Source organism: Tympanuchus pallidicinctus, unplaced genomic scaffold (genome assembly GCF_026119805.1).
Source record: "Tympanuchus pallidicinctus isolate F22 unplaced genomic scaffold, pur_lepc_1.0 scaffold32, whole genome shotgun sequence".
In the NCBI taxonomy this organism is placed as follows: Eukaryota; Metazoa; Chordata; class Aves; order Galliformes; family Phasianidae; genus Tympanuchus; species Tympanuchus pallidicinctus.
The window spans coordinates 1,498,632-1,522,057 of NW_026294750.1; the positions used below are offsets into that span (position 1 = coordinate 1,498,632).

The window sequence follows — 23,426 nt, forward strand, 5'->3', positions numbered from 1 at the left end:
CTCAGCGGCTGCTCCGGGTCTCCACGCATGCGCAGCTGAGGCGCGAGGAGCGCGGCCCGGAAAAGCCGGCGGAGCTCCCGGTGCGGCTCGTGGTTCGCGGCTCGTAGCTCGGAATGCCTCTGCGCGGTCCGGGGCGCGCACTGCCGGCCATGGGGCCGCCGCGGGAGTGAGCAGCGCGGCCCTCCCTGCGCTCATCATGACCTGCACCATCGAGAAGATCCTCACGGACGCGAAGACCCTTCTGGAGCGGCTGAAGGAGCACGACACCGCAGCCGAGTCGCTCATCGATCAGTCCGCCGTCCTGCATCAGCGCGTGGCCGCTATGAGGGAGGCGGGCGCGGCGCCGGTCGAGAAGGGCAGCGCGGCGGCGGCGCCCACAGCCGCTTCTCGGCGGGGCCGGAGCCTCCCGGCGGATGGAGCGGACGGCTCTCGGCTGCGGCCGCACATGTTGCTGTGCCAGGAGAACACGCAGATCCGCGACCTGCGGCAGGAGAACCGCGGTGAGCCGGCCGGGATGGGCCCGGGGGAGGAGGGGGGGGGCCGGGGCCGCGCTGCGCTGCGCTGCGCTGGGCGGCTGTTATCGGAACGGTGCGAGCGGGCTGCCGGCTGTCAGCGCGGCGGGGGGTCGCGTGGGGCCGCCGAGCGGTGCTGAGGGCAGCCGGGCGGCCTCCGAGGTAACGCCGTGCTGCGCTCCGTGTCCCTTAGCGCTGTGGATCTCTCTGGAGGAGCACCAGGATGCGTTAGAGCTGATCATGAGCAAGTACAGAAAGCAGATGTTGCAGCTGTTGCAAGGGAGAAAAGGTGAAGATGCGGAACCGGTCCTGAAAGTTCATCAGGCCAACTCTGTGGTAAGGTGGGGTGGAGCGGGAGGGGGAATAGGAAACTTGCTCTCTTACTGGTCTCCTTTCATGGCCTTACTGTGCTCCAGGATGTGTTCTTTGAAGCTCTGGTTCCTTTAGTATATTTTTTCCCTGCATTCTTTTTACAGCATCCGGGTTGTAATGGTTGTCATAGAGGATCCTGACCAGCACAAGCCTTTTGTTGCCCACGTGAAGGCTTGTTGTGTGTGCATTGGGTTACTTTCCTTGGGTTAAGCTTTAATGAATCACAGAATCACAGAATGGCCCAGGTTGGAAGGGACCTCAAGGATCACGAAGCTCCAACCCCCTGCTGCACGCAGGGCCACCAACCTCCCCATTTCATACCAGCCCAGGCGGCCCAGGGCCCCATCCAGCCTGGCCTTGAGCACCTCCAGGGATGGATGGGGCATCTACAGCCTCTCTGGGCAGCTGTTCCAGCACCTCACTGCTCTCATAGGAAAGAACTTCCCCCTGAATGGCTTTGTGTTCACTGAAGAGGACCACATCAGAGGTGTTATTGTTACTGTTGAGCAATTGTAACAAAGGGAAAAGAGCCTCCAAAATCCCTGTAAGCTGAGGTGTTCTGAGGGCTTAATAAGTGATCACTTCCGAATACTTTTAAATGCAGATAGGCAGTACAACAGCCTAACATATGTGTGTAACTCTGTGTGTGACATAGAGTGTCTTCAGGAGGCCAAGGAGTGACTGCTGATAACTGTCTCTTGGTTTACATTTAGATATCTGATAATGCAGTAATGTAGGGTATGTGATTAAAGGTTATTGTTGGGTATTTACTGCATAAACATGCATTTGTAATGCATTTATAATGCATGTTTATGTGATGAGAACATAGCAGGCTGGCTCAACCTAACAAGATCTCCTATCTTGCGGGTTTTTTTGTTTAACTCTCTTTTGTGCAGATTAGGGGTCTTCCATTGCTTGCTTACATGCACAGATTGCTTTATTGATGAAGACTTATAATTTGGACAGAACTTCTAACGTTCCCTATCACTGTTTTTTGCTTCATTGTAATGGCACAGGAATACAAAGCTGGAAAGACTTTGGAGAAACCTCTTCTACCATGGTGGGATATACCAAGACTACTGTCTCCTTCTCTGGAGATGTTCAAGTCTCACCTGGATGCCGACCTGTGCGACCTGCTGTGGGGAACCTGCTTTGCAGGGGGGTTGGACTCGATGATCTCTAGAGGTCCCTTCCAACCCCTACAATTCTGTGATTCTGTGAAATGCTAAGGCAAAATCTTCTGTACTTCATACTAAGTTTATGAATTCTTTCATACTTTCACACACGACTTCAGAGAACAGACACCACCTTTTAATATCTTTTGATATTTGACATTCTTATTTAACCATCTTTCTGTTTGACAGACACATCATTCTCAGATGATGTAAACTTGTTCCTCCAGCTCTCTAGGTACTCTGATCTGCTTACATGTTCGCTCAATATTGGAATTCAAAACTGGGTTCTCTTCTAAGGTGGCACATCTGTCTTCCACAGGCAGAGCAGAGTAACTGTGGGCATTTATTGAGAGGAAACCACACCCCATAAAACTGTGACATTTCCCACAGTGCCTTGTGATATCATATTATGTTGTAATAAATGCTTCAGAGGCTTCTAAATCCTTGTTTTACAACTCTTTGTGAATGGCTGATATGTTTGTGTTCACATGCATGAGTTCCTCCCTACGAATGTTATTTTGGAAATGGAATGTTCTTCAGATAAGAACTAACGTTGTGTTACGTGTTGGAATAGTTCTGTGTGAATTATACACTTATTTCTGAGCTTTAAAAAGAAAAAAAGGCAACTACCAAAGGACTGGGAGTATTTCTAGACAGACTCTGTTGGAAACTAATGCAGGAGATACCAGTCGTCTTTGTTGTTCAGTGGTTTTGTTTTTGGTTTGTTGTTTTATTCAGTGTTAAAGTTTTACTTGCATGTGTGTCAGATGTTCTTATAAATCCAGTCAAGCTTTTCTAGCAAGGCAGTGTAGAAATTGCCGTATACTAATTGTATTCACTTGAGCAGGAATCTGATCTCTTAGTCCTTGTCATACTTGAAATGATTTCCATGTGTGTGAAGGTGCAGCACTGACTGTTCTGCTCACTGTTTTCACTGATGGCTGATGATAGTGGACAGTAAGGTACATGATGCTATCTTAAAATGTTGCATAAGCAGGGAGGATTGCGAGTGGTTGGGAGAAAAATATTAAAATTCAAAATAGGAAAGTAGTCCAGAATTAATGAGATGAAAGTAAATGATTCATAAGGAATATATTGCTACTGCTTTTGCCTGAATGTATTAACTGTGGTTTTTTTTCCATGTCTTTCAGGAAATTGAAGGTCAAATAGATAGAATATGTGAGATGGGTGAAGTGATGAGAAAAGCTGTACAAGTTGATGAGGATCAGTTTTTTAAGGTTCAGGAGAAACTAGCTCAGCTGGAGGTAAGAGCCCATATCATTGTTAAGGACAGATAAAGCTTTTGGAGCTCTGGACTTGCTCTAGAGTTTGATTGTGTGTGTCAGGTACTTAATAACAATAAAAAATGGGGATGGTGGGTGAGGTTGGGAGGCAAAGAATGTTTTCTGTTTATTTTCAAATTCGTTGTATTTCTGTCATTGTAATAATAAAGCCAGAAGTAAAAGGTGTACTTTAAATGATGTGGTTCACCTCTTGGTAACACTGCATTAATGTTTGGGTTATAAAATTAGAGTTCTATTAGGCTATGAAGGTACGGGGCTACTTAATTAAAGGTCTGTAATTTTGTGGATTAGCTCATCTCTGTTTCAGCCAAAATATTGATTTTATTTATTTATTTATTTATGCAGCTTGAAAACAAAGAGCTACGTGAACTATTGTCAATCAGCAAAGAATCTTTTGAGGTCAGGAGAGAAGATATGCGTGACAGTGAGGCTTAGGTCACAACATATCCACACCTTGACTTCAGAGACTGTTACGAAGCCACCCAACAGGGATGATCTGTAACTTGTTCTTTCAGGTGTTTCACGTTTGTTTTACCTATCCAAATGTGTGACCTGTTTTCTTCGTTATTCTGAAGTCACACACTCCTGATGACAAAGGCTTGCATTGCTGCTCTGTCATAAATTGCAGCGTACAAATGTGTAACAACAAAGTACTTTTGGTGCATACTCTTTTGTGGCAGTTTATCTCATGAATGTTATTTTTTATAAGCTTTAGTCAGTAATTCCAACTGTGCAGATGTCACTTAAAACTGCCTCATCAGTATCTGGCAAACGTAATGCAGATTCTGGTTGTTTTATGTGCTGGAAAGAATAAGATAATTCAAAAACTACATTATAAATGATAGGTTCACATCTTGCTTTGTCTGCACAGAGTGGGCACCTGGAGCTTTTGCTTTGCTTTGAAGACCCAACACTCAGTATTTGGTAACATTCATACATGAAAAACTGCTAAGAGCCAGAATATCAGATGGCCAACAGAGCACTTTAATTACTAACTTACATCAGGAGTATAGTTTGCCTTGATTTAGAGAAGACCAGTGAGAATGACCCTTCCTCACACATCAGCATGTTTTTATTGCAGATATGAGGCTTTTTTTTTTTTTTTTTGCTGTAGGCAGCCCTGTTCTTTCTTTACCTGTGCTTTGAGGTGTACGGATGCTGATCTGAAAGCAGTGTGCTCACATCAAGGTAGTTTCTATTACAGAGAATACAGTGCTTTCAGATCAAAGCTTTTTGGCCTCCCACCACTTTGAATTTCAGGAAGGGTGAGGTGTGCCTCAAACTAAACCAAAACCAACCACATGGACAGGTTTTTAATGTCACGTTGCAGGTAAGTCTAGTGACAGATGTTAGTTATTCCAAAATCCTATATTGGTTGAAATTGAAGTTGCAGTGTAGCAGGATTTTATCAATATTGTGATGCTTTCAGTGGCATTTTAATGGGTTTTTTTTTTCGGTCTTTCTTGCCAACGATCAGGAAAATACTTCAGTAACAGTAAACATCCAATTGTCAATATTATGTTTTTTATGCTGTTTTTATCTGTGCAAGAATTTTGATAGATACAGAAGGCAGATCTTATCATGAGACAATTTGGAATATGCAGAGAAAAGTGTTTAGTTGGTAGAAGGGGGTTTCTGTTTAGGAACATTGTACAAAATTCTTTCCTAAAATATTTTAAGAGGGAATAATAATAATAAAAAAAACTACAGGCACCATTTTCTCAGTTGTATTCTGTTCTGTGAAGCATGGCAGTAATTCAGACTGTGCTGCTGCATCTTGCTCTCATTTTACTTTATTGCTTGAGTCAAAAATGGTGTGTTTGAGCTCTCTGAAATGGTTGTGGTGGTGTGTTTTTACCTCAATTACCAAGTGCAGGTTAACGTTCCTGTAAGGAGGAGGGTTGCTGATTTATCGCTAGTATCCAGTCAGCTGAACTGGCTCAGCTGCACCACCACCATCTCCATGTTATTCGGTGGGGAAGCAGCCACGCTGCCCGCTTAGCAGCTGCCGCAGCCCAGCACAGAGTACAGCAAGGCAGGGAGGCGGACCGGCAAAGCCGCCGTCAGCTCTTCTCCCCGCCCGCCCAGTCGCGGAGCTCCCAGCCCGTCCCAAGCGGAGGCCGGCCAGCTGCGACGCATGCGCCGTGCTGACGGTGCCGTTGGCCGCCAGCCTGCGCGCATGCGCACCATGCGGCCGCCGGAGACGGCGACGGCGCAGACGCGGCTCCGCCCCACGTTCTCGCGAGAGGCCGGGATTTATTCCTACGTGCGGTGCCGTGCTGCTCATGGCGGCGCTGGAGCGGGGGCGCTGAGCTGTTGGGGTGAGTACGGCGGGGTGGGGAGCGAAGGGCGCCCGGCGCTGCGACGCACGGCACCCGCGCGGCTCAAGGGGAACCGGGGTCTATGGGAAGCGGCGAAAGAGGCGGAGGGCCGCCTTCGATCCCGCGGCCCGGCCGTCTCCTGTCGCGGCGGTCTCGGCGGGGCGAAGCCGCCCGGGGCCTCCCCCCGGCCGCGTACGTGGGGCGACGGACGTGTGGGGGCGGGGCGAGCCGGCCGTCCCCGGGGATGAAGCGCTGGCGGCCTCGGGCCCGTCGGGCCGTGCCGTCGCGCGCACTACGTTTCCCGGCGTCCCGCGGGCAGCCGCCCCACCGCGGGGCCGGGTCCCGCCGGGCTGCGGGGCGGGGTCGTGACGGCGCCGGGACTCGCCTTCCCGGCGTGCCTCGCGCCCGCTCCGCCGCGTGGTCTGCCGGGACCTGCAGGTCGGGGGCCGCGGCCCGGTCGGGGGCGGCGCCGAGGGGGGACTACGGGTCCCGGCGAGCCCCGGGCGGCGCCTGGCGCTTGGGCTGCCGGGGACGGGCCTGCGGGGCGGGCGCGGAGGCGGGCGCGGGGGACGGGCGGCGGAGCGTAGCTCCCGGCGTGCCGCGCGCGCGGCCCCGCCCGCTGCAGAGCCGGGCTCCGTCCCTTTGTGTGCGGGGGAGCGGCCGCCATCGCCCCCCTTTGTGTGCGGGCAGGGCGACCCCTCCTTTTCTCCCTGCCTCCCGCCCTCCGCTCCGCCCGCCGTTTCCTCGGCCCGGAGGCGGCCCGGCCCCGCTCGATCCCGCGCTGTCACGCCGTGGGCCGCCGCAGCCCCCGCTGGCGGCGCCGCCCCTCGGCTCCGCTCCGCCGCCTCCATCTTGGGGCGCCCGGCGGCCTTTCCCGAAGCTCCTAGGCGCTGCGCGTCCCAGCCCTGTCAGATCCCCCCTTAGGAACACGGCTCTCCATCCTTCAGACAGAACTCGCTCTAGCTTGACCGTCCCGTTCTCATTTTATTTTTTTTTTTCTTCTGGGTTGTTGCTTAAATGCACGAAAATGACCGCTGATATTTTCTTCGAGTTTTTATTTCTTAAAATATCTGAGTGCCGTGGGCGATCTGGTGAATATCAGAGCAGTATCTCTGCTGTCAGCATTGTTTGCAGCGTTCAGGAGGTGGCACGCGGCGCTCCTCACACGTCACGCATCCTCAGATGGGCACGTTTGTTTCCCAGTGATATCTGGTGGCTGCGCTGTGCCTGCGTACTAAAAATACAATGTTTTGTCTTCATTAGGTTTGGTCGTGCCTAAGAGAGAGTTAGCCTGTGCTTGAGGTCTGTGGAATGTGATTTTTATTTGGAGAAGTCTGGGAGAACTCGTTGCAACCTTCCAGTGCTTGAAGGGAACATATAAACAGGAGGGGGAAAGAGGGGTAATGGCTATTTATGAGGGTGGATAGTGATAGGACAAGGGGAAATGGTCTTCAAATGAGACAGGGGAGGTTTAGGTTGGATATTAGGAGGAATTTTTTACTCAGAGGGTGGTGAGGCACTGGCACAGGTTGCCCAAGGAGGCTGTGGATGCCCCATCCCTGCAGGCATTCAAGGCCAGGCTGGATGTGGCTCTGGGCAGCCTGGGCTGCTGGTTGGCGACCCTGCACACAGCAGTGGATTGAAACTCAATGATCACTGTGGTCCTTTTCAACCCAGGCCTTTCTATGAAGGTATGTTATTGTGGTTACATACCTGTGCTTGTGGAGAAAATGAGAACCAAAGCAAGTGTCTGTCATCTGGCAGCCTTTGCTGTGAGTCTGCATGCATTTCAGGCTGTGAGCAGCGCTGTGCAACTTGCTGTCATTTAGCAAAATCCACAATGAAAGAGCTCAGGAGCAGCACATCTCCAGCCCTGCCTCCTCCTTGTCCTTGCACAAACCAATTCTGCTGTAGATACACAAATTCAGAACCCAGTGTGATGTGGGGGCTGGGCACCTGCTCAGAGTGTTTACCATTTGGAGAAGTATTTATAGTAGCTGCATTTAAAAAGTAAAGAATTTGAGGTATACATGCACTGCTTTTTACTTAACTTCTGCAGGCTTGATATCCCTGCTTTTTTTTTTCTTCTTTTTTTTTCAATTTGTAATGACCGAAATAGAGTAAACGATTTATTGAGTCCAACCTGCTGTTAGGGAGCAAGCTGATGGTTCATGCCATTACTTGATGAAAGTTACTTCAGTTATCTTTGGGCAGACAGAAATATTTTGATTGTTATATGTAGATATACACTCTATGCCCTGAAAGCTACAAAAGGTGATGTAAGTTGTAGTGCTGGAAGAGTTCTGATGATTTTGGTCTGATCAGATGAGGGAGAAGTGTGAATATTAATGATGAGATTCCAGGTGTCTCCGTGCAGTTCCTGTGCTGCAGTGCATGCCTGCTTCATTTCTCTTGAACTTGACTGAGGGATGTTTACCTTATCCTGGATGGGGTTATGATAAAGGTTGCTTGAATATTAGAGGGGAGATATGTGAGAACAGTGCTGAGTCTTTTATTTTTGCATTAACTTATTTCAGTTTTTTTGCACTTGAGTCCTTCACTGCAAGCCTGTTCTGGGTGCTGGTTTGTACTTGGGCATGGATTTCTGCCCTCATTTAGTTTTTGCGTATGTGCAATACTGCAAGAAGACTTATTCAGCCCGGAGTTGTTCTAAGAGTGATGGGAAGATGTTTTCTTGGAGGATGTCATTGAAGTACTTCAGTGAAAAACAGGTGTTGAGTTTGAGTGCATCCTTTGTAAGCTTTGGGGGTTCAGAACTGTTCTCAGTATTGGCCAACTGCAGTCAGCGTTTTCACCGCAATAAGTGTGAGGGTGTCTTTGTAGTCACATAAGTTTGTTTTTTCCTTTTTTCCAAGTCTGCAGTTCCGTCTTCATAATTCACTAAAGGAAATTCAGAGCTCAACGTAAATTGAGAAGTAGTGGTTCCTTACATTGGTGAAATCAGCTTGCATCCAAATGAAGTTGCTGTTTTAGTTGGTACAAACTGGGACCTTTCCTGGAATGTGTAACTGCATCTGAAGTGTTTAAAATTAGAAATCGTGTATCGCTGGTATGGAGGTAGAGTTTCTTGGGAAATCAGAACTGAAAATGGGAATACAAAATAAATGCATGAACCAGCTTCCCCTAATTTGAATCAAACCCATGGTATCGAAGTAGAGGATCTGCACCCACATAGGGCTGATGTGTAATTTCTGTTAAAGTTATACTTCAGCGCACAACTTTTCGTTTTTGTCTTTCCAGTATGAAGTGAAACAGAACAGAATTTACCACCTGAAACTGCTGCTTCAAGTTCAGATCAGGAAAAGAATATACCGCATCGTAACAACAACTCAAGACCAAAGAAGAGGAAACTTACACTGAAGACACAAGGCTTGATCTGAAACCAGAAGTTTGTGCCTACTCAACAGCTTCAAAAGAGCACGTCCCAACGCTGCTAGTAGTCTTTGTTTTCTCCAGTGCTGTATTGAAACTGCCCAGGGCAGCAGCGCTTGTATTCTTTATTAGTGTGCTCTCTCTTTCTCTTTTTTTTTTTTTTCTTTCTATCTTTCTTTTCTCTCTCTGTGTCAATAGCAGTCTTCATCCTTTGAAACTTCGTACTGAAGCAGAAGAATCGGCGAATACTACTGAAAGTGCAATATTTGAATATCACTGCGAGGTTTGTGCGTGTGCTGTGTAGTTACAGCATTCCAAACTTAGCTGCAAACAACAACAGGAGGCTGTGTTTTTTGTGATGTTGGTTTTTTTGGCTATTCTGTTGGTTTGATGGTAGTGTGATGAATTGGTGATACCTATGTTACAGTTTCGTGTTTATTTTAGTAGCAGTGTTGTGATTACAGTCCCTTTTTATTTCCAAAGTTTACACTATTGTCACTGGTTTGCAATCTCTGTTCCGTTTTCTTTAAGTCTTTTAGTACAGTTTGTTTTTTTTATTTCCAAGTACTGGAGTTCCAAGGTTTGTTAATTGATGGGTCAGCTATTGTGAGTAAACTGTTGGTAGTCAGCACCACAGCTAGTTGTGGTTCAGCGTGTACTCATTATATTTCAGGTCTGAGCAAGTCTTGTTCATGCATTAATTAATTAGTCTATTCCTAGAAGGTTCTTAAAGAACTGTTCTGCTAGCTGGTTCTTAGGGAAAAGCTTCATGACAATGCTTCCATTTTTCTGTATCTATCACTTTGCAGAAGTTGATTTTTAATTTTTTTCCTGAATTTATTTATATGTAGCTTTTTGTTGTGCTCTATTACTTTGTTTGAACAGCTGTAGCAACGTGGCAACATCTAGAAAGAGTGCTGATAGCATCATTCCCTGCCTTTCTTTCTACAGTAGATGTTAGTGTCACCCTGAGAAGTGCATCCCTCCTTGAACTTCAGCTGTCAGGCTTTAGCTGATCTGTGGTCAGCTCTGATCAGTAGTGGTTTGAGCAAGAGTTAGCAGTGTTGTTTTGTAACCCTGAGCCTTGGCCATTCTGAACTTGGTTTGAGGTAGATTTTGTTAGTAAGCTGTTATTTATGCTCCCTGTTATCAGGGAGTGATTGTGTGTGTGTGTGTGCTTAGCTTACACTGGAGATGTGAAGAGATGATTTTGTCCATGACTCACAAAAAGCATGTGTAGCACTGATTGGAGCTTTCGTAATAGGCAAAACCATCAACCTGTTATTCAGCAAATGAGTTTAATAATACATCACATTCCCTTCCCCCAGTCATTTTACCTGCAGGGCTGGTTTAATTTCCAAAAATGTTTTGAACTCTAAGATGGCTTAAAATCAAAACATGTCAGCCTTCCCACGAGGGCCTCTTCCTTTCTTTGGTTGTACTACGGACTGCCTTCTTCAAAAGGTGAGGGTTGTATGTGATGGTGACAAGAACCAACATGCAATACGTTGCCAGTCTGAGTTGTAAGGATTGTTTTCCAAGACCTAGACAACTTGAGCACTTTTTTTACTCTATTTAAAAAAACTGTCAGGATTTGTTACCATCAGCTCCATAAGCTCTTTGTCTGTTGTTATATTTATGTAGTGAAAGGAGATGTGAGTACTGTTTGGTTTATTTTCTGCTGTTTTCCTTTGAATAGATGAGCTTTGATCCAAACCTTCTCCACAACAATGGACACAACGGGTACCCCAATGGTACTTCGGCCGCGCTGCGCGAGACTGGCGTTATAGAGAAACTGTTGACTTCGTATGGATTCATTCAGTGCTCAGAACGGCAGGCTAGACTGTTCTTCCACTGCTCACAGTATAATGGCAACTTACAGGAGCTCAAAGTAGGAGGTAATTAGACAGCTGTTGGAATTTCTCTACCAAATGAGAACAAGTCTTTTTTATTTTCCATAGGAAATCACTTTATCTTGTGGCATGAACGGATGCGTTCTGTTGCTATGAATGAGTTAAAATATCAACTGAATTCATCATCTGCCACTCCCGATGAGAGTTTTGGTTTTTACTTCAGCATGTTTTAATGCAAATGTGGCTGTTCTGATAAAGGTGTACAGTGTGAAGGCCAAGCTGCAAAACTAAGGTGGAAACAAGCGTTTAGACTGGAAGTGCCTCATGTACTTAGCTTTTGGGTTTTTTTGAGAATTAGTTGGAAGATGTTTGTCTTGCAGAGTAGGGGTGCTGCTAGTAGTTTGTAGTAATGAAGTTTATAGACTGTTCAGTAGCAGTTTTACATAATCTGAGCTCCTACAGTGTGAGGTTGGCTGCTAAGTGAGCACAGGGAAGAATGGGGGAAGTACAGCAGGGCAACTGCACATGGTGCATCCTTCCTAGGGAAAAGAGGCTTTACTTGGTTGAGTTTAGGTATGAGCAGTGAACTGTCAGACTGAACCAATTAGTAATGTTTAAAAATTGCAGTCTGTGATGTCACTGTCGTGTCTGTTTTGTAGATGATGTTGAATTTGAAGTGTCTTCTGATCGCCGAACTGGAAAACCCATTGCTGTTAAATTAGTGAAGATCAAACCAGAAATATTACCTGAAGAACGAATAAATGGACAAGTCAGTGGCTATGATGTCTGTTTTCTATGCATTCAACTGCCATCTTTTACTTTAGGAGGACCAGATTCATTGAGCATGCATGCTAACTACATACAGAATTCAGTTACACTGAAATCTTTTTTTGTTATTCTAGTAGAAATTTAGAGTTTCTGTTGTGAGCTCTTTGCTCCAAGCAACCCTTCAAGGCAACAGATGCTCCATAAGATTGAAATGTTACAGCATGACATTCCCTGGTGGTTTAAACTAGAAGTTAATCCCCAGGTGTACAGTAGAGGATATTGAGATTCGTTTTGCTTTCTACGCTGCATCTCCTGGAATGACTCGCCATGGATTTTTTCTTTTTTTTTTTTTTTGGCTGGTAGGTTGTGTGTGCTGTTCCTCACAATTTAGAGAGTAAATCTCCAGCTGCCCCGGGTCAGAGTCCAACAGGGAGTGTATGCTACGAACGTAATGGGGTAAAGCTTATGTATTTTATTTGAACTCTTGACTGATCTATAATTGTGGTCTGTGAGCAGAAAAAAAAACAACACATGCTTGAATGTGGACAACTGACACTAAGAACTGTAGTTCTTAGCAAAAAAAAAAACCCAAAACCAAACATACTTAAGCAATTGCTACAAGCAGATGTTAATTTTACAGCTCGCTTGCCCACCTGTCTCTATGGGGAACTCAGTGTAGAGCCAAACAGTTGTTTTTCTGTTTTAAAACTTAAAGAAGCTGGATTGTGTAACGTTCACCTATCCTTATTTTGAACATGGAAAGTTTAGAAGTTGGCATTTCAAGATGGCCACCTACAAACCTCTCAATTAAGTTGCTTTCTACAGACTCAGCCCAAATTTTAAAAACAGCCCAATGGAAGAAAGAATGTTTTTGCATGCCGTGTTTGATCATTTTCAGTTTTCTCACTAAATCCATTGATATAAAACCAGTTGTTCCTTCTAAACAAAAATGTGCTAATCATCCTTTGAATTGACAAGAGGAATAATATTAGTCACTGTTAATTTACAGGAAGTATTTTACCTGACTTACACTCCAGAAGATGTTGAAGGAAATATTCAGCTGGAAACAGGAGATAAAATAAACTTTGTAATTGATACAAATAAACAGTAAGTTGATGCCGTGTTTCTGATCTCATGCTTTCTCTTTTAGTAGTCGGGCAGCACTCCGTGCCTTTTCCAAGAACTGAAATGACATTATGAAATATAATCTTAACATTGCCTCTGGTTTTCAGCCATTTCAGCTTTGTTCTTTTTCTTCCCTTTAGTACTGGTGCTGTAAGTGCTCGTAACATTATGCTATTAAAAAAGAAACAAGCCCGTTGTCAAGGAGTAGTCTGTGCCATGAAAGTAAGTGATGTTTCAACTTCAAAATACTATTAAAAGATGGAATGCTTTCCTGTCAAGTTCTCTAAATAGTAAATTGAGTGCGTTAAGAGCTATTAAGATCTTGGAAGTGTGAATGCAAACTAGCTCAAACAGTGTAAACAGCTAATCTTGAGTACACACACTCCTTGAAAACAGGAAAGTTTAATTGTTTCCTGTAATGCATTTGCTGTAGTGTGAGCTGAATACACTCAAGGTTGCTGTACTGAAGTGGTGGAGTCTTATTGTTAGAATGTGTAAAATGTTTTGTTAATAATACATGAAGAGATCAGGCAATCTACTGAATGCTTTCTTCTGTTCTTAGGAAGCCTTTGGATTTATTGAGAGGGGTGATGTCGTGAAGGAGATATTCTTTCACTACAGTGAATTTAAAGGTGACCTAGAAGCCTTACAGCCTGGTGATGATGTGGAGTTTACAATCAAAGACAGAAATGTAAGATGAACTCCAGTAAAAATTGAAGACAAGATCCTGGACAGCTGCCTGTTTATTCAAATCCACTTAAAAAAAAAAAAAGGGGGGTGGGGGATGGTGGGGGGAAGCAGGGTTAATAGGAAAATGATCTTATTGTTTTTATCCCTTCTTCAGGGCTGTTTGACTGATTTTTGTGCTTTTAGGGTAAAGAAGTTGCAACAGATGTAAGACTGCTGCCTCAAGGAACTGTCATCTTTGAAGACATCAGCATAGAACACTTTGAAGGAACTGTAACCAAAGTAATTCCAAAAGTACCCAGCAAAAACCAGGTGTGTTTCAGTATTAAATTTAAGGGAATTGCATTGAATTGGGAATACTGCATTGACTTCCAGTCAGAGTACAAATGTTCTCCTTTCTCTGTGGAAGTCTGCTGTTAGGCATTGCATCAGAGATGGCTGCAGAGTAGGAGAGGAAGTTTGGACTGCTTAACTTGTGCCAACCATTGACAGCAGTCACAGGAAGCAGGTTTTTTTTTTACTAAAATTTAAAGGTCCAGGAAATAGGGTAATACACAATAGTGGTGCTTTGTGAAGTGTATCTTTACACTTTGAAGTACTTCCAATTGAACAACAGGGGGTGTTAAAGATGCTGTCTTCAAACAAACAAAAAACAACAACAAAGAAGACTGTTAAGGCAAAAACACAGCTTGCTTTATGGGCTTCTGTGAGCATTGGCAGTTAATCTGGTTGTGAAGAAGAGTTGTGTGGCCCTTAACGTTTGGCTTAGAGGATGTACACAAAAACTTCTCTAAAGTGTTCAGGCTACTCTGCATCCTTGTTTTTTTGTTTTGCTGGTTGGGATTTTGGAGACTATAGGGGAATGTTTTTTATGTGTTTGAACACTCAACAGTAAGAAGTAGGGTAAGTATGGATATGAACTTCATTCTCAACATTAATTTTTAGTTTTGTTGGCAATTCAGTGCATTGGACAGGTAAAGTAAAAACTAAGTGAAATTGTAGTCATGGCAGTGTAATCTGGGAGCAGTCACTCGAGCCTTCCTAACCACATGGTGCCTTCCTAACCCAAATGCTCAGTGCTGAGACTTGTAGATGTACTGACTTCTGTTGCATTTTTCTGTCTTGTAGAATGATCCATTACCTGGCCGCATCAAAGTTGATTTTGTGATTCCTAAAGAACTTCCATTTGGAGACAAAGATACAAAATCCAAGGTGACTTTGCTGGAAAGTGACCACGTTCGATTCAATATTTCGACAGACAGACGTGACAAACTGGAACGAGCCACCAATATTGAGGTTCTCCCCAATACTTTCCAGTTTACTAATGAAACTAGGGAAATGGTAAGTATCTATTTTTAATAGTTTTTCTTGTTGAGGAGAGGAAATTAAGGTGAAAAACAGTTTCTGAAACAATATAGAAATTGCTGGTGTCTGCTGACGTGTCTGAAGTCAGATCTTCAGTAAATGTGCAAATGTGCCTGAATGGCAGAAAACTGAATTAATGCTGTGCACTTTTTCTACTCGGGGAATTAAATCATCCTAGGAAAGCAAATATGTTGTATCTCTTGGAGTGGGTTGCTCTTTGGTAATAGCAGACATAGCAGTCATGCAGCATGAAGAAATTAAAAACTCATCTTAGGAAAACTGAAAGAACCTAATGGTGCTCTGGTTCAGGCAACGAAAAGTCGTAAGAATCAGAGGAGGTAACTAGGTACAGCTTTTGAATCTTGATCTTCAACTGCCATCTTTTACTTTAGGAGGACCAGATTCATTGAGCATGCATGCTAACTACATACAGGACTGTTGAAATTCTGTTCGAATTGATCTTTGTATAATCTCTGCCTGAGGATCAAACAGAAGGATGATAAAGAGCTGAATTCTGTCATGTGCAGTGAAGCTTCTATGCTTGGTGAATGGGTCACAGTGACTGAGATAGTTGTGCTTATTATGAAAGAACATCTTTTGTTCTGGTAAAGTGCTGGAAAAAAATCTAACCTGTGTGTGTGTATAGCAGCAACTTCCAGTTCTTTGGCTTTTCTTAGTTCTTTTGTGGCTTAAATTCATCTTCACTTTTTACTACTTATGAATCAGGGAGCAAGTAGAAAAAAATTAGGTAAGTAGGATTTGCTTGCATTTAAGATTGACTGTAACCATTGGCTCCACCGTTTGCAAGGAAGCTTATTGAGAAGTATTTTTGTTATTATTTTTTCTTTTTAGAATTTGAGGTTTGTGTTCAGATTATTAGATGCTCCATCGTTGTCTTTCTACAGATGTTCACAAAGTAAAACTGTAACTGTTCTTCTGTTTACAGGGAGTGATTGCTGCAATGAGAGATGGCTTTGGCTTCATTAAGTGTGTTGACAGGGATGCTCGCATGTTCTTTCACTTCAGTGAAATTATGGATGGAAACCAACTCCATATTTCTGATGAAGTAGAGTTTACTGTGGTTCCTGTGAGTGGTACAATTCCTTTGAAAACGAGGATTTCACAAAAGCATTTATATGCAGTCTGTCTAAAATCACACTGATCTGATTTTTCAGGATATGCTGTCTGCCCAAAGAAATCATGCTATAAGGATTAAAAAACTCCCAAAAGGCACAGTTTCTTTCCACACCCAATCAGATCACCGTTTTGTGGGCACTATAGACAAAGAAGCCACTCCAGCCAAAGCCACTAGCCCAAATAAAGGCAAAGAGAAGGTAGTACACAAGTACAAGTAACTATATTGTGTTGTTGCTTTGCAGAGACTACTGCTTTGAAGTCTATAATTCAACATTCTGAAGCACTCTTTATCTTCTATAAATATGGACTGTGTTGGATTGCTAATTACAATACTCAGTGAGGGCTCACTTAGTTGAAACAGTAGAACAGAAGCACTCTTAGTGGTGTTCACTGGAACAGGCTGCCCAGGGAGGTGGTGGAGTCTCCTCTGGAGATGTTCAAGACCTGCTTGGATGCCTACTTGTGTGACCTGGTGTAGGGAGCCTGCTCTGGCAGGGGGGTTGGACTCGATGATCTCTGGAGGTCCCTTCCAACCCCTACAATTCTGTGATTCTATGTTTCTATTGAGGATAACTTCCAAGAGCTTGGGAAGATTCTACCTCCTACTGTGGCAGGTAGAACCATAGAACAGCCTGAGTTGGGAGGGAACCAGAAGGATCATTGAGTCCAACTCCTGGCTCCACACAGATCACCTGAAGTCCAAACTCTGTGTCTGAGGGCATGGTCCAAATGCTTCTTGAGCTCTGGCAGCTTGGAGCCATGTCTGCTACCATGGGGAGACATTTCCAGGGCCTGACTGCCCTGTTGGTGAAGAACCTTTTGCTAAGGTGCTGGAATTGGTTGAAACCTAAGGCTCTGTTTCGTCATGCTGCTTAAAACTAGGATAGAATAAACTTTCAGTAAATAATGGAAACAGTATTGTTAGAGGAAATAAAGTACCACTGCCTGGTAAAAGCTACAGTTTGTCATTTAAAGCTTGTGTCTTTTGATCATCTTAGTGTGTATTGGTCTGTTTTCACCAGATACTTTGCAGTTGTTGCAGAACAAGTAAATGTTCAGTGCTTGCATTGTTTATAGTAAGCTTGCTTGCAAACAAATGAAACACCTGACTGTCTTTTTTTTTTTTTTTTTTTTTTCCTTCTCTAGGAAGCTGAAGATGGAATAATTGTTTATGATGACTGTGGAGTGAAACTGACCATTCCTTACCAGGCCAAGGATGTGGAAGGATCTGCTAATCCCCAGATAGGAGATAAGGCAATACAACTAAGTATACCATTGGGAAATACTTTTTTTTTTTTTTTTTTTTTTTTTTAAGATATCAGCTTCTCTTTGCCTTGTTTCTGGATTTGTTTTCCTTTTCAAGTGAAGAACAAGGCATCTACATAGTCACCTATTTCTTTGTTTTCTCTTAAGTTTGTAGCTTTATTTTCTGTGTAACTAAGAGACATCTTGAAACCTGATACCACACATAAAAATACTATTTTGTTATGCAAACTGTTTTAATTAAAGGAATTCTTATACTTGCTTATAAGGACAGTGGGCAACTCCACTTGTGAATACTTGAGGGGAGAGAGATTAACATAAGGACATCAAGGTGGATGTTGAAGAGTGAGAACATCCACTTATGAGTGAAATATTTAGAGATAATGCTGGGGAAAGAGTTGAGAGATCTGGAATAGCAGCCTAAAACCTGTTGGTGTTCAGGTGCTGTGCTATGAATGCTGTGATTATTGTTATTAAAAACCTAAAATGAGCAAGCCAAACCAGCTGCATAGTCTCAGTGGGCAGCTGCTAATGTACAGTGCAGAGGTCAATCATAAAGGTAAGAGAGAATCTATTTGACAGGTAGAAGAAGCAGAGTGCTGGAGGCTCACTTGCCAGGTGTTACAGCTGTGATTCTGCCACTCTTTGGATGTCCTACATGTCAGCAATTGACAGATGGTTTTGGGAGAGGAGATGCCTTTCCAGCAGAGCCTAGGTGTTGATTACAGCAGTGCAGCTTTGTTTGGGTTGTTGTTTATTGCTTTTGGTGGTTGTGCTTTTTTCCTGTCTGGAGTATTCATCACGTACCTCTTCTACAGGTTGAGTTCAGTGTTTGTGAAGTGAAGAGAACTGGTCTGCAAACAGCAGTTTCTGTCAGAATGCTTGGACGCAATTACACTTCCAAGAGACTTTTGGGATACGTGGCAGCCCTGAAGGATAACTTTGGGTTTATTGAAACAGCCAATCATGATAAGGAGATCTTCTTCCACTACAGGTGAGTGACAGTTCCACTCATTTTGTAGGAATGAGTGTTTGTTGCTTCACACGTTCACGTGCTTTGGGGTCTGAACTTCCATTTATGACCTCTGCTGAGCTCAGGCTTTTCTGTTAGTCAGCGTTCTCTGTGATCTCTGCTTCTGAATCTCAGGCTAAGAAATGCAGTTTCTGAATTGTATATTTAAAAAGTTTTGCTTTCCTGAATTCCTTGGAAATGTGAGATGCTGAACCAGTTAAATGTGTTCTGAATCAACCTGTGTAAATGTTGGATGAGCATTACTGTTGTCACGAAACTGAAAGAAATTTGCATGTGATTCTCTTCCTGTAGTGAGTACTGTGGTGATATTGATAGCCTGGAACTTGGAGACACAGTTGAATACAGCTTGTCGAAAGGCAAAGGAAACAAAGTTAGTGCAGAAAAGGTGAACAAAACGCATGCAGGTAAGACTGTACCTGGTAATTTCTTCTTTAAAGGGTCTTGACAGATGCTGGTGGTTAAATTGGTAGTTCTGATGACAGTTGGAGTTTAAAGCAAGAGGAAGATGCTTAATGTGATGGTCAGTAGTCAAGTCTGCTAAGCACTAATGTCATTGAATTTCCTGAAGCCTGTTTCCTGTGTTAACTAAAAGGGAAGTGCAGAGCAAGAGCACTGTTTGCAGAAGCAACTCTTCCTTTACCTTTGCCTCTACTCTTTAGTTGGAGGGATAGAAGAAAACCCCCCAGTTTGGATGAGTTTGCCACTAGTAATTCTAGGAGTTGTGCTGTTTCTTAGAGGGGAAAAAAAATTGCAGTAGGAATTGCAGATGTGGATATTAAGGATTTTGGGGATGCAAAATGTATACTTATCCAATTTGCATGATGAAAGGGAGTTGGAAATACAGCAGTAGAGAAGCAAGATCCTTCAGTGTGCTTTTTCAAGTTGTATGGCCTCTAATTTCATGAGGAATTAGTATCCTCCTCCTTCTGCAGTGGAACAGTGGTGGTGATTAGAAAAGCTATTGCCATGTGCTTCTGAGGTAGAGCTGTTCCAGTTCTGGGGGAACTCTAGGGGAACATATAAAGCTGTTCCAGTTCTGTATGTGCTGTATTAACGTGTTGCAGTGCAGACTGTGAACGTGAATTGGTCAGTCCTTCAGAAAAGAAGAAGTATGACAAGAACTTCCTGATTCTTGCACTGTCTCTTTCTTTTCAGTGAATGGTATCACTGAAGAAGCTGATCCAACTGTTTACTCTGGTAAAGTAATTCGTCCTTTGCGGAGCGTAGATCCAACACAGACTGAATACCAGGGCATGATTGAAGTCATGGAGGATGGTAAGACCTGGTGCTTTTACCTCAAGCTTGCTTTAATAACTGTAATAAACAGTCTTCATCTGAGGTAAATCTGTAAGTGCTCTTTGCTGGCACGCAGGAAGCATAGAAATGCAATAAGCTGCATGATAATAGGGGTGATGAGGATTGTATTCACAGTAGTAAGCTGACAATAGAAGTAAATACCAGATATAAATTCTAAATGCCCTCAAGAACAAAAAGGCTTAATCTTATCTGGTGTGTTCTCTTCTGTAGGTGAAATGAAAGGAGAATTCTATCCGTTTGGAATTGTTGGAATGGCAAACAAAGGTGACTGTCTGCAGAAGGGAGAGACAGTAAAGTTCCAGCTGTGTGTTCTTGGTCAGAATGGGCAGACAATGGCTGTCAACATCACACCGTTCCGCAGAGCCACTGTGGAATGTGTGAAAGACCAGGTGAGCAAATGCTGCTAATGGGAAATTGTTGGAGATGGCATAGAGAAGGTCAGGACCTGCTTTGGATGCAGAATGTCTGTTATGAAGCAAACTGTTGCAGAAACTCTTATTGTAAACAAATAAGAACTAGGCTTACATAACCCAAGGACTGGTTTATGCAGGCTTGTGTAGAGTGGCTTTAGTGAAGGTGAGCTCCTACTGCCTGTTCCAGTGCACCATCACTATCTGGTGAAGACTTTTCCTCATACCTGATGAGAGCCTTCCTTGGCACAGCACCAGTAAAGCAGTAAATCAAAATAACTGGCTTCTCAATCTGCCACTAATAATTGAGAGAGAAAAGAGATTGTTTCTGTTGGGTAATTTTAAAGGTGGAGTTTAGAAAAGAATGTACAGCATTGCATATTTTAGTTGAATAAAGCTTTGGCAGCTTGCTTTAATAAAGGATTTTTGCAGTTTTCAGAGCTTGCTTATAGGCCTCAGGGTTTAAATGTGCCTTTAGAAACCCATGGGGAGTGGCTAGACTTGTAGAAATACTGTATTCTGTTGTAGTTTATTTGTAATAGAATGACTATATAATTGTACCTGCTTAGGTTAAGGGGAAATAAATAACTATATAATGTTTTGGTTTTCAGTTTGGTTTCATTAACTATGAAGTGGGTGACAGCAAAAAGCTCTTCTTCCATGTCAAAGAAGTACAGGATGGTGTGGAACTACAAGCTGGGGATGAAGTGGAGTTCTCAGTAATTCTGAACCAGCGCACAGGGAAATGCAGTGCCTGTAACGTGTGGCGTGTCTGGTGAGGATTTCCAATCACTGGTTTAATCTGGCAGAGTTCATCAGCAATGGAGCACAGAGTGCTTTCAAACTGAGCTAGCTGTTCCTACAACTGGAGCTCTGAATTGTGGTTGGCTTCAGTGAGAGCCTCTCCTTTGAGATGTGCCAGCACTTGTAGGGCCTGCAGTGCAGCAGGAGAGTCCAGCTTTGCTTAAGAATGGATTTAAAAAAAAAAAAAAAAAAAAAAGACAAGTAATTAAATAGTCTTTATGCAGAAATTAACGAGTGATAAAAGCAATTGAATTCTTTATGTAGTTCTGTCTGGTGATTTACCTGTTTAGAAACAAGCATGTTAGTCTTCTTTGATGCTGTTTCTAGGGTGGATAGGCACGTTTTGCTTTTGAATGACTTCTAAATTGTGTTAATTAAAGTGTGTATTTTTAAGGTATCTTGTTAATGTTTTATTGCAGTGTTCAGTTCTTTTCTCAAAACTGTCTTCAGAGATCTTACTGTGCTGCAGTGTACTGGCAAATTACAAGACTTACATTGTTTCAGTTAAAGGCAACAGAAATGGAGGGAATGCTGTCATGCATGTATTAATACTGACTGTGGCAGCTTTATACTCCTTCTAAGAATATTGTTCTGATCTACTGCTGTTTCAGCATCCAGTGGTTGTTCAAACAATGGTTTTGAAGCAGACGTACTGTCATCCAGAAGGTCTGCCTACAAACAAAGCAGGCTGTGCTGATGCCTTAATGGGGAAAGTGACTGTATTTGGTAGCTTGCACATCTTTGGGAAGTCATGAGGATTCTGTGTGATTGACTTTCTTACAGTGAAGGCGCTAAGGCTGTTGCTGCTCCACGTCCAGATAGACTTGTTAATCGTTTAAAGAACATTAATCTGGATGATGCCAATGCTCCTCGTCTAACAGTTCTTCGTCAGCCCAGGGGACCGGATAACTCAAAGGTGTGTGACCTACAGGGCAGGCTTGCAAGATGACCAGCTTGTGGTTTAACTTGTTTCTACTGTTGAAAGTCAAAACTGTTTGAAACATGTCAACTGCCTTATAGCAGTCTCCTGCTGTGTGAGATTATACTACTTCAGTCAGCTGTTCGGGCAGCTGAAGCATGCTATAGTTTCAGAAGAGCAACCCCCACAACTTGTTCTGTGGCTTGCTCTGGTTCTGAAGCCAAGTATGGTGAATTAGCCACGTGCTGATGTTGTACACGGTACGATCAAAACAAGCCTGCTTTAAAGCACGATGCCAGACCTAAAAGATTTGTTTTTTTCCTTGCAGGGATTTGGTGCAGAGAGAAAGATCCGTCAAGCTGGTGTTATAGACTGATCAACAAAGCCAATGCCTGAAGGATGAAAAGCGGTGGGGGCTGATGAAGGGTACTGAATATCTCCCTATTCATCCCTTCCAAATTTTAAGAAGCTATTACACCAGTTTTAACACCTTCTCATGTTATGTTTAAAATAAATTTATGAAACCATTTTAAAATTATGCACAGTTGCATTCTGGAGAACTTCAGGTGGCGCCTTATAGTATCACATTTTAGAAGCTTGTTTTGAATGGTGCATTTAACGCAACTGGTAACTGCAAATCTACATTGCCTATGTGAGTAAACATTATAGACAGCTCTACTCTGGTAGACCTTATGGAATTCTGCACTACATTTACCTATGCTTTCTTTGTTACCTTGGCCAAGGTATTTTACTATGCCTTAGTATTCAGTTGCGTTACGTCTTTCCTTCGAAGTGGATGTGGAAAGCTCACTTCTGCTCACTCTGCTCAAATTCTGAGGACCATAGGAGGGTGGAGACTAAGTTCAGTTTGATAGAAAACCTGTATGAACATTCAGATAACTTAAGATGATGGCTAGATGTTACTTTGTTTTCATATTTCATTTAATTTTGAATCCTTTAGCCAGCGAAGTTGTGTTAGAGCTCAGTGAAAGTCTCTTTCTGGGGTAGACATTTTTTGTAGTGTTCTGAAATGCCTGCAGTGCAGAATTTCATAAGGCTGAGGTGTGCCATCAGTGTGGTAATTTAAATATATTTAAAACAATGCACAAGTTTGCTGCTGCTTAGAACACTGCAGCTTCTAAACCCAGTTTCTTTTACTGATTTAAATTTACAAAGAAAGAAATTGTGCCTGAAGTGAATCCATTTTTTTTTTCTTTGCAGCCGGCACCCAGTGTACTGTAAAAGAATAAATACTTAGGCTTTCCATAGCTGTATTGAAACTTTCATCAAGGTGAAATAGTTGATGTCTGTGTGCTTCCCTCCCCCTTCCCTCCCCACCTCCCATCCTCTTCCCCCGTTTCCCCAGTCACACTTTATCAAGCAAGAAAACTGAATGATTGGTCTAAGTATTACTTTACCAAAAAAGATCAGGAGTTCCTTTCTTTGAATAGAGGGCAGTACTGTGGTTTTTTTTTTTTGTTTTGTTTTCATGTTACCTCTATTCTCAATTTAGGGTTTTCTTCTCTGGGAGATGCATTATCTTTGTAAAACAAACATTGCTTTCTCCAATTTTTTCTGTTAATGGCAAAGAATGGAAATAGAATAAAGTTTTACTGATTTTGAACAACTCCTCTCTCCTCGCCCGTGTCTCTTGTTGGGCGCCGCCCC

At 43.3% G+C, this 23,426-nt stretch overlaps 2 protein-coding genes across 4 annotated transcripts; both read left to right on the forward strand.

The window, feature by feature from the left end:
- The first annotated feature begins 23 nt into the window (after positions 1–23).
- SIKE1 (suppressor of IKBKE 1) lies at positions 24–4,879 on the forward strand. 2 transcript variants are annotated; one of them, XM_052698518.1, is made up of 4 exons: positions 33–500; positions 706–848; positions 3,211–3,324; positions 3,709–4,879. In XM_052698518.1, exons 1-4 carry the CDS (start codon positions 197–199, stop codon positions 3,796–3,798), a joined length of 651 nt encoding a protein of 216 aa, XP_052554478.1. In that variant the 5' UTR covers positions 33–196; the 3' UTR covers positions 3,799–4,879. The 2 variants fall into 2 exon arrangements, with proteins under 2 accessions (XP_052554477.1, XP_052554478.1); XM_052698517.1 differs by lacking the exon at positions 3,709–4,879 and having other exon boundaries at positions 24–500; positions 1,901–3,264.
- Positions 4,880–5,552: 673 nt separating this feature from the next.
- CSDE1 (cold shock domain containing E1) lies at positions 5,553–23,385 on the forward strand. Of its 2 annotated transcripts, XM_052698512.1 has the most exons (20): positions 5,553–5,684; positions 8,946–9,360; positions 10,777–10,975; positions 11,590–11,699; positions 12,062–12,154; positions 12,708–12,805; positions 12,964–13,045; positions 13,386–13,514; positions 13,697–13,822; positions 14,639–14,851; positions 15,822–15,962; positions 16,051–16,209; positions 17,159–17,266; positions 18,094–18,269; positions 18,600–18,712; positions 19,464–19,583; positions 19,836–20,014; positions 20,647–20,810; positions 21,623–21,755; positions 22,087–23,385. In XM_052698512.1, exons 3-20 carry the CDS (start codon positions 10,777–10,779, stop codon positions 22,132–22,134), a joined length of 2,391 nt encoding a protein of 796 aa, XP_052554472.1. In that variant the 5' UTR covers positions 5,553–5,684; positions 8,946–9,360; the 3' UTR covers positions 22,135–23,385. The 2 variants fall into 2 exon arrangements, with proteins under 2 accessions (XP_052554472.1, XP_052554473.1); XM_052698513.1 differs by lacking the exons at positions 5,553–5,684; positions 8,946–9,360; positions 12,062–12,154 and adding an exon at positions 9,405–10,541.
- The last annotated feature ends 41 nt before the right edge of the window (positions 23,386–23,426 follow it).

Coding starts and splice junctions, on each gene's coding strand:
- SIKE1 (XM_052698517.1), top strand. CDS start 197: ATGACCTGCACCATCGAGAAGATCCTCACGGACGCGAAGACCCTTCTG. Junction 501..705: donor CCTGCGGCAGGAGAACCGCG/GTGAGCCGGCCG, acceptor CGTGTCCCTTAG/CGCTGTGGATCTCTCTGGAG. Junction 849..1,900: donor TTCATCAGGCCAACTCTGTG/GTAAGGTGGGGT, acceptor GTAATGGCACAG/GAATACAAAGCTGGAAAGAC.
- CSDE1 (XM_052698512.1), top strand. CDS start 10,777: ATGAGCTTTGATCCAAACCTTCTCCACAACAATGGACACAACGGGTAC. Junction 11,700..12,061: donor AAGAACGAATAAATGGACAA/GTCAGTGGCTAT, acceptor TTTGGCTGGTAG/GTTGTGTGTGCTGTTCCTCA. Junction 13,515..13,696: donor TTACAATCAAAGACAGAAAT/GTAAGATGAACT, acceptor TTGTGCTTTTAG/GGTAAAGAAGTTGCAACAGA.